At 35.0% G+C, this 10034-nt stretch overlaps 1 protein-coding gene across 1 annotated transcript; it reads left to right on the top strand.

Annotated features, from left to right (window-relative positions):
* The first annotated feature begins 727 nt into the window (after nt 1-727).
* LOC308701168 (sialidase-3-like) lies at nt 728-9405 on the top strand. The gene is made up of 3 exons (XM_081383300.1): nt 728-840; nt 7247-7495; nt 7608-9405. Exons 2-3 carry the CDS (start codon nt 7262-7264, stop codon nt 8505-8507), a joined length of 1134 nt encoding a protein of 377 aa, XP_081239426.1. The 5' UTR covers nt 728-840; nt 7247-7261; the 3' UTR covers nt 8508-9405.
* The last annotated feature ends 629 nt before the right edge of the window (nt 9406-10034 follow it).

The raw sequence follows: 10034 nt of genomic DNA, 5'->3' as shown, positions 1-10034 counted from the left end.
CTCCTCTGCTCTTATGTTTTATTTCTATTAATTTGTTACAAACTTATTTAAGTAGTCCTTTACTGCTGGAGTTGTATCTTGAACCCTCTATCTTGGACAGCATGTCACATCTACTTACCTTCATCATACTCAAAGATTATATGAACAAGCAAACTTCTAAAAACATTTTAAGTGAATGCAAATCTTCAGTGCCTCTGTTTGAAATATGTCATAATTGAGCATCCATTATGATCCCAATGTAAAACGCTGAAGTTTTAAATCATATCACTAATGCCACGTTTTGTTTGATTTTGAGCACAGATAAAATGGTTTTGAGGCAATTGTTTGATTTTGCCAGAAGAGTCAGAAGTTCTCTGAATGTGGTTTGAAAATTTGGTTTTGTGTTAAAGGTTTTGAGAAAGTGAGTGATGGTTTCAAGAAATGTGTTTTAGAAATTCAGAAAAACTGCAATTGCTGTGAGATTGTGCAACACCTGGAGATATTCTAGGATAGGCTGAATCACTTATGTGGTGTGTGTGGGTGTGTGGGTGTGGGTGTGTGCAGGAGGGAGGGAAGGAGGGAGAGACAGATTTCAACTATCACAAGTCAGAGACTGCTCTGAACTAAGATAAAACAACCAATATTTACTTTATTCTTATCATATTTCCCATAAGCTCAGGGACCTGTTCCAGGCTAAACATTCGGGGCTTAATCATTCAGGACCCAGCGCCGCCCCTGGTTGATATATGATAATAAATACAGGATGCTCAGCATGTTTTGGTCAGACCTTATAAGAGTGTTTGTGGTGACACAACCCTGCTGTAAGAATCATTTGCTCCTGCTGCAGGAAACATAATTTCTGTGAGTATTGCTTCTTATAGTCTAATGGAGAATTATCAACAAGGACAGAAATAGTAACTGTAATAATAACAATATAAAATGTTTGTTGACAACCTTTAAGTTGGCTTGAAAAAGCCTAGCCAGAAAGTTTGTAGTTTTAAAGTTTGAAGGTTTTCAGTTTGAAATAGTTTAAGTTTTAGTTTGTAGTTTTAAAATATAGATACATAGATTTTGTTTAGAGATAGTTTAGAGTTTGAGTTTATGAGTTTAGAGTTTGATTTTGAGTTTATGAATTTAAAGTTTATGAATTGAGAGTTTGAGTTTATGAGTTTACTAGTTAAGAGTTTAAGTTTATGAGTGTTTGAGTTTAGAGTTTATGAGTGTTTGAGTTTAGAGTTTATGAGTGTTTGAGTTTAGAGTTTATGAGTGTTTGAGTTTAGAGTTTATGAGTGTTTGAGTTTAGAGTTTATGAGTGTTTGAGTTTAGAGTTTATGAGTGTTTGAGTTTAGAGTTTAGAGTTTATGAGTGTTTGAGTTTAGAGTTTATGAGTGTTTGAGTTTAGAGTTTATGAGTGTTTGAGTTTAGAGTTTATGAGTGTTTGAGTTTAGAGTTTATGAGTGTTTGAGTTTATGAGTGTTTGAGTTTAGAGTTTATGAGTGTTTGAGTTGAGTTTATGAGAGTTTGAGTTTATGAGTTTGAGTTTATGAGTGTTTGAGTTTATGAGTGTTTGAGTTTAGAGTTTGAGTGTTTGAGTTTAGAGTTTAGAGTTTATGAGTGTTTGAGTTTAGATTTTAGAGTTTATGAGTGTTTGCGTTTATGAGTGTTTGAGTTTATGAGTGTTTGAGTTTAGAGTTTGAGTGTTTGAGTTTAGAGTTTATGAGTGTTTGAGTTTATGAGTGTTTGAGTTTAGAGTTTTTGAGTGTTTGAGTTTAGAGTTTAAGTGTTTGAGTTTAGAGTTTATGAGTGTTTGAGTTTAGAGTTTAGAGTTTATGAGTGTTTGAGTTTATGAGTGTTTGAGTTTAGAGTTTAGAGTTTATGAGTGTTTGAGTTTATGAGTGTTTGAGTTTAGAGTTTATGAGTGTTTGAGTTTATGAGTGTTTGAGTTTATGAGTGTTTGAGTTTAGAGTTTATGAGTGTTTGAGTTTATGAGTGTTTGAGTTTAGAGTTTAGAGTTTATGAGTGTTTGAGTTTATGAGTGTTTGAGTTTAGAGTTTATGAGTGTTTGAGTTTATGAGTGTTTGAGTTTATGAGTGTTTGAGTTTAGAGTTTATGAGTGTTTGAGTTTAGAGTTTGAGTGTTTGAGTTTAGAGTTTATGAGTGTTTGAGTTTATGAGTGTTTGAGTTTGAGTGTTTGAGTGTTTGAGTTTATGAGTGTTTGAGTTTATGAGTGTTTGAGTGTTTGAGTTTAGAGTTTAAGTGTTTGAGTTTAGAGTTTATGAGTGTTTGAGTTTAGAGTTTGAGTGTTTGAGTTTAGAGTTTAAGTGTTTGAGTTTAGAGTTTGAGTGTTTGAGTTTAGAGTTTATGAGTGTTTGAGTTTATGAGTGTTTGAGTTTTTTAGTTTGAGTTTAGAATTTAGAGTTTATGAGTTTAGAGTTTGAGTTTAAATTAGTCTTAATGGCTTTGAAATAGTACATAGAATGGAAGTTTAATTGAGCCTAACTGTACATTCACACCGCCGGAGAGGTCGGCGAGGCACTTCTTGGACGGTGAGAGACGTACCGACCACATTAGTTCCCAAGCAAAATAGAGGAGAGGTTGATCATGTGAATTTGATAAGAAGGCGCACAACACTATTTATGGGCAACATTTTGCACTAAGAAGCTTGTTTTTCAGTGGGAATGCAAATTAGATTAACGCTTTTTTATCAGTTTTGATCATCGTTTTTTAGTAAAACTGTAAGTCAGAATGGTTAGAAAAGATATAGCCCCTTACGAAAAAGTAGTTTTTTCAAGTGTGCTTTTTACTTTACGGCCAAAAGCAAAAAAAAAAAAAAAAAAAAAACCTTTTACTTTTACTCTACTTCTTTTAAACTAAAAACAAGAAAGTTCTTTGAAAATATTGATTTATAAAGAAAACTGATATGTTCCTAATTCTGAGTATCTGAATTTTTGAGTAGGCTAGTCCACTGGTGGTGTACTTTGGAATTTACTTTGAAATTTCAGGCTATCAGTGTTTTCACAATTATGCGGTAGGGGGCCTATTACACATCTTCTGAAAGAGTACAGAATCTCCGGATCAAAACACAGGAGAAGAAGAAGCTGAAACAAGCGATAGAAGATTGTTCACACAAATGTAAAATAATGTTATCATCAACATTAAACAGCATATAAATCAAAACTGCCTAATGTTACCGAATGAAATGTCAACCCAGGATGAGCTAAAGGACTGTGAAGCTTCGAGGGTGTTCGCGGGACTCGTTCTATTGCATCTATTTTGATCATTGTTCGGAATCCCATCCGGACGAAGTCTTTGAATAAAAATGCAATTTTCTCAGCTTTTTGTTTAAAGTGTTGACTTCTTAAAAATAGATAAATAAATAAATAAATAAACTTATCGACATTCAAGTGTTAATAAAAAGGTTGTTTTTAAAATTAGTTAGTTAAAATTATACCAAAATAGAAACATAGTAGTATACTTAAAGTGCAAAAATAACATATAAATTGTAAACTATAAAGCCCCTTCCACACAGAGATTCCGGAAAATACACGGATAATGTGTCCCATTCATTCACACTGCCAGTGATTTTCCGGAATCTGTGAGTCTGTAAAAATCCCGTAAAGACATGTGACGTCAGGATGTCAGTGCGATGGCATGTGCGTAAGGGCTGTCAAAATGGCTGAAAAGGTAAATTCGAATTTCTTTCTTAAAATATTAGCAAAATTCGAATTATAATTCTAAAGACAATAGTTAATGTTAAAGGGGAAAAAAAGAATGTTGTATCGACTCCTATGCCCACAAGTGGGTGCAAGCGAGCTCAAAACAAATATAAACCAAATCAAGCATTGCATCTTTTATTGAAATAAAAATGACATTCACTTTTTAAAGTGCATTAGTTTCAAACAATTGTTCTTAAATAAAATATAATTTCCTTAATGATAATGTGCATGCAAGGACAATTAGACTACAATAGTGCATAAAGCTGTGTTCGAGCATCAGTAACCTGAGAAAACACTTCAACAGACAGCCTAATGAACTACATGAACACAAAATAGCAAACTGCCATTCAGAAACAGTCCACTTGTACTCATTACATCTACATACTCTACTGTTCATCAAAAACACTAGAAGCTCAACTTGATCTGCAACGAGTGCTGAGCGCTTTTTGTTGACAATGTTTCCAGCTGTGATGAAACCAGGTGTGGTCAAGTATGTCTTTGCCAAGTACGTGTTTGCATTCACACAGAAAGCACTCTGGCAATTTCCCGGCAATTTCCCAGGATCAATGCGCTGTGTGAAAGCGGCTTAAGTTTGATGTTATGTTCACTTAAAGAAAACGTACAAGTAGGCTATACTTGCAGTATAAAACTTCTAAACTGCAGTATAAAACTACTGAGAACTAAACTAGTTGTGCACTCAAAGTTTACTTTTAAGAACACTTAAATGTATACTTTTTATACTAAAAGTGGGCCAATTAAGTCCCAAGCAATATTAAAATAGAACACTTGCAAGTTTACTGCTAGTACATTGACATTGGTATAGTCACTATATAAAGTATACATTAAAATATACTTAGCATTACTCAAGTATACTTCATGAAATGAACTTGAAGTAGCCTATACTTCTTTTTGGTAAGGGGCACACTACGTCACACAAACAGTCTGAAGGTCTGAGCCGAGTTTGGTGGTTGTGGAGTAATAGTTCTAAAATAGAGATGCAGTCTGAATTTTGTCCCAGAAGAAGAAAAAAAAAACATCTTTGCAGACAAACTTTAATTTGGCTTTTTTTTTTTAGCATATTGTTTTTTTTTATGTTGCTAGCTTTGATTAGCATTTTACTAGCATGTTTAACACATTGCTAACATGAAATAGCATGTCACTTGCATTTTTAACACATTGCTAGCATGATTTAGCATGTTGCTGACATGTTTTAATATGTTTCTAACTCTTAATAGATTGCTAACATGAATTAGCATATTGTTAGCATAAATGTACATGTTATTAGCATGAAATAACATGTTGCTAACGTGAATTAGCATGTTGCTAGCATAAATTAGAATGTCTTATCACATTGATAACATGAATTAGCATAATGTTAGCATGTTTTGGCATGTAAAAAAATGTATGTGCTACTTAAAATAATTATGGTAACAATATTACACATGGTATTTTTGAGTTAAGGCTTGATTTCTTTCATGGAATCTACCTGAATAAATCATGTAAAATCCCCTAAATTATTTAGTCTATGATTACTTTTTTTAATATTTTAAGTGAAATATGCTTTTTTATTTTAAGTTGACTCTCACAATTGTGTGAATTCAAGTGAATGGTAATGATCGGTTTATATTTGATTTTGATTTATATTGTGTTATATAATTAAAAGACTGTATGCTGCTAGCACAGCACATAAACACACTTGTTACTGCACTACCATTATAGCAAAGTTGTTGCTCAATGAACAAAACAACATGTTTAAGAGCTTTAATATATGCAGTTATTCACAACCTAACCATAATCCCTACTCTTCTGCACATTAGTAACGATCAAAACTTGAGGATAATACAAACTCTTTCAAATGTCAAACATAACTGAACATTAACAGATGTTTCCCTTTACTCAAAAACACATAAAACAACAATAATTTCAATATTTACAATGTGCAAAGCATGCTGGGAACTAACAATGGTGTCTATAAATAAAATGGCATAATTGAACTAATTCTCCTAAAATAAATAGGTAACCTTTTTTCCTTAATTTTATCAGCTTAATTGGTTCCTCAATTCAAGCCTCAAAACTGTATGTTTCCTTAAAAAAAAATAAGAAAATGTATCTCTTGGTTTTATTAGTGAAAAGTTTTCAATATTTTCTATACAACTATAAAAAACATTTTCTTAAGTTTTCTTAAAATATACACAATTATTATTATTTTACATATATTTTACAGTGTAAGCCAATTGCTAGATTTTGCTAGTGAGAGATATTTGAGGAATAAAGCTACACATTTTCCCAGTTCAGCAGACAAGGCTTAATCTAGTCCCAGACTAAAATGCATGTTTGAGCTGTTTAAACTGAAAGCAACTTGCACTGACATATCTTTATGTTTATAAAATGTCTACTTAATGTCATAAATGTCACATTGTCCCAAGATGTGTTTGAACAATTTGGACAAATTCCAATGTTTCTCTATGGCGCTGAAACCTAAAGATGTCCGAGTTCTGGTCCATGTACAACTAATACTCAACTGCCATTGGCTCATCTGCGTTCGAGGGGAGGGGCTTACCAATAGGTCAATTGAACTAAGGCCTAATACTGACTTAATCTAAGCCCAGTCTTACCGTATTTTCCGCATCAGTCAAAAAATGCGTCATGAAGAGGAAAAAAACATATAATAAATAAGTCGCACTGGACTTTAATCAGCATGTATTTAGAAATTTATTTCACAAAATCCAAGACCAAGAACAGACATTTACTCTGGAAAGGCAAGTTATTCAACTACACAATAGCACACAGAACAACAGGCTGAATGTCAAACGTGAGGGGGACCTCGTCGTCCATGTTGATAATATGATCCGGTGACACGTTGTGTTCAGTTACCTGCTTTTCAACAAACTCACGGAAACTGTCGACCTTGGCTTGGAAGTCTGCTGGCGGTTTCTGACACAGCGTTGTCCGTGCTCAGATAGAGAGGCGGTTGAAGGCCAAGAAGGCCCGTCTGCAAAGTCATTTATATTCATCTCCTTGGCACCTACCAGGACGTGGAGACGTAACTGCACCGTTGACAAGCTTCTCCCGGCAGGCGTTGTTCAAGCACCCACCTGTGGACTCGTTCCTCCAGCTCTGGCCATCTTGCTTTCAGCCGCGATTAGCTTTCTTGGTTTTCTTCATTACAGTTAGAGAAACCTCTGCTTTTCGCCAGTCCCTCACAAGTTTCTCACTCACTCCAAACTTTCTTTCTGCTGCTCGATTATCGATATCGTTATCGTTTTCGGCTGCATATTTTACTACCTGCAGTTTGTAATCTGCAGAATAGGATTTTCTTTTGGGGGGCATTTTGTTTGTGTTCAGTCTTTCTCAGTTGTCTTTAAGTTTTGACCCCCTCAATGAAAGTCTTTTTTATCAAGCCAACGTAATTATGAGAAAAGGTCCATAATCATTTTGATTTGATTTGAGTTGGTATCTCAAGAAGTGTAATTCATACATTCATACACGTGGCTGAAGTGCACGGTGATACTGTTACTGATACTTCTACTATTTATTCTTTCTGTTTATAGGGCTAGAATTTTACAATGGGTAACAATACATCTTCAATCAGCAATTCAATTTCTCTTGACGACACACCAGCAACAACATTATTCGCACAGGAGGCAGAAGTGACGTACAGAATTCCAGCTCTCATCTATATCAGTGCCGAACAAACCTACCTTGCCTTCGCTGAAAAGCGGAAAAGTCCTAGAGACATTGATGCAGATGTGCTTGTTATGAGAAGAGGATTGTGGAAGAATGACGAGAAGGAAGTTGAGGTACAAGACACGTTTAACCAAAATCGTAAAATGTTTTTCATAACAGACAATTTTCTTCACAACTGAACTATTTCATAGATTGTTTTCACATGATGTCATGTTTTTATTTCAGTGGGAAAGTGAATGTGTGCTCGGTTTAGCTTGTCTACCTGGCCACCGCAGCATGAATCCATGTCCGGTCTATGAGAAAGATTCTGATACGCTCTTCCTGTTTTTTATTTGTGTTCCCATTGGTGTCTCTGAAGAGTATCAAATAAAAACAAAAAAGAACAGGGCACAACTTTGTTACATAACCAGTAAGGACACTGGCAGAAGCTGGAGTGATTTTACGAATTTGAAAGATGTGATCAGTGAAAAGGAGAAACACTGGGCCACCTTTGCTGTTGGACCAGGACATGGTGTTCAAATGGAGAACAAGAGACTGATTATCTTAGCATATGCGTATTATTTTTATTCCTTATGTTTATTCTGTTGTTCATTATGTTGTTCATCATGTTGTTCCCCCGTATCACATGCATTTGCATTCTACAGTGAAGATAAAGGAAGCACTTGGCATGTAGGAGAACAAATGGAAGATAAGTCTGGTGAGTGTCAGATGGCTGAGATAGACAACAAACTGTACTGCAATGCTCGAAGTACATCCGACCTCAGAGTCCAGGCTCTAAGCAGGAGTGGAGGAGAAACTTTTAACAAGCTTACAGCTGCACCGCTGATAGAGACTGGTAATGGTTGCCAAGGCAGTGTTCTGAAAATGAATACATGGCTGCTCTATTCTCATCCATCTGATAAAAAAGAGAGAAAGGATCTCACAATCTATGTGAATAAATCACCGTTGGATCCCATTATACAATGGGAACCCATGCAGTGCATCAATGAAGGTCCAAGTGGATACTCAGATCTGGCAGAGTGTGGGGATCAAAAGTACTTTGCCTGTCTTTTTGAATGTGGTCAGAACAGTGAAGTTGAAAAGATAGCCTTCAAGATTTTCAATACCAACAAATCTACGGATTAACCAAGTTGATTTTGCAAAAATGAAAAAAGTTCATGTTTATTAATATAATTTTCTTTTTTTTCGGCTAGAGTTAATTTGTTTATTAATGAAAATGTCTGAATGTTAAAAAATCAAGTTGGAAATTCTTAATTCAAATAGCAAATTATCATAACCAACCTAATATGCTTTTGGTATTTTAAGTGTATGCCAATAATTCTGAAATATTCCATTTTAAACCCTATATATTCCATTCACCTGAATTATTTAATATGTAAACAGTAAACATATTTTCATTAGTTTAGCTATATTCTTTGGTAATTTCAAAACTGTCTTTGTAAAATAAATACTTATATGGAAAATGGAATCTAATTAAACAGAATAGACTCTTTCACTGCGTCAAAATCCATTAGGGCTGGTTCACACAGAACGCGTTTTTGCATTTAAAGACATGGGCCCTATTTTAACGATCTAAGCACACGGTCTAAAGCGCAGGGCACAAGTGCACTTAAGGTCCAAAAGGGTTGTCCCTGTTCTCCTAATGAGTAATGGGTGTGTTTTGAGTGTAAAATGCAATAAACCAATCAGAGTCTCATCTCCCATTCCCTTTAAAAGCCAGTTGCCCTCGCGCCACGGCGGATTCACTATTTACATGACAGAATTTGCAAGTGGAAAGACTGAACGCTTCCCCAGAGAAGAAATGGATCTGCTCGTGTGTGAAGAAGCAGAACATCTACAGCACAAGCCGGATTCCACCATATTTTTATGTACACAATATTAATCTTTTACATTGTAATCCTTTTTATTTTTAATATTTGGCATGTTTGTGTGCTGCTGCTGCTGCTGCTGTGTGTCTAATAAGCAGAGTCTATAGGCGCACATCATTAACACGTTCTGTAAATAAAATTGACTTTAGACCAGGTTTCAGTTGGTCAATGGCTCAGTCTATTTCAGTTTCCTCAAAATTGCAACGGTCCAACAATGCGCCAGAACACACCTCAGACCACCCCATGGCGCACAAATGGATGCAAATGCATTTGCTATTTATACAATGTGGCGCAGGACATGAAAATGAAAATGATAACTGCGTCGGGCTGAAACTAGCATAACACAGTTGCGTCGTGCTTGGCGCTGCATTGCGCCAGGTGTATGATAGGGCCCATGGTGTACAGAAAAAGGAAAAAATATATATATATTCCTCTTGTTTTATTTTATCATAAAATCAGACATATTTGTATTAATGTTTCATTTGATGATTTTGCTTCTCAAATACATACATATCAATGATGTATCTATAGTTTTGACTTATGCTAACCTTTTGTTCTGAATATGTTCTGCAGACGTGGGCAAGTTTCCACTGATTCATGGAACAAGTTGTTTTTCTTTAACCCTTGAATGGTGTTCCGTTTTAATTTTTTATCAAAAGAAAAATGATACGATTAATTATTTTTTCAACCTCAGACTCATTGGCTGTGAAGAACATATATCAAAACACATTTTCAATGACCAAACACACTCACTTGGATATGTGGTTTATGGTGACTCTCCACA

The sequence above is a fragment of the Scardinius erythrophthalmus genome, assembly GCF_964197995.2.
Source record: "Scardinius erythrophthalmus genome assembly, chromosome: 13".
Taxonomy (NCBI): Eukaryota; Metazoa; Chordata; class Actinopteri; order Cypriniformes; family Leuciscidae; genus Scardinius; species Scardinius erythrophthalmus.
This window is presented reverse-complemented; position numbering and strand designations above follow the sequence as displayed.

What these genes read in the sequence shown, in the direction of transcription:
- LOC308701168 (XM_081383300.1), top strand. Translation starts at nt 7,262, where the DNA reads ATGGGTAACAATACATCTTCAATCAGCAATTCAATTTCTCTTGACGAC. An exon ending in ATGACGAGAAGGAAGTTGAG is followed by an intron (nt 7,496 to 7,607) that starts GTACAAGACACG and finishes TTTTTATTTCAG; the next exon opens with TGGGAAAGTGAATGTGTGCT.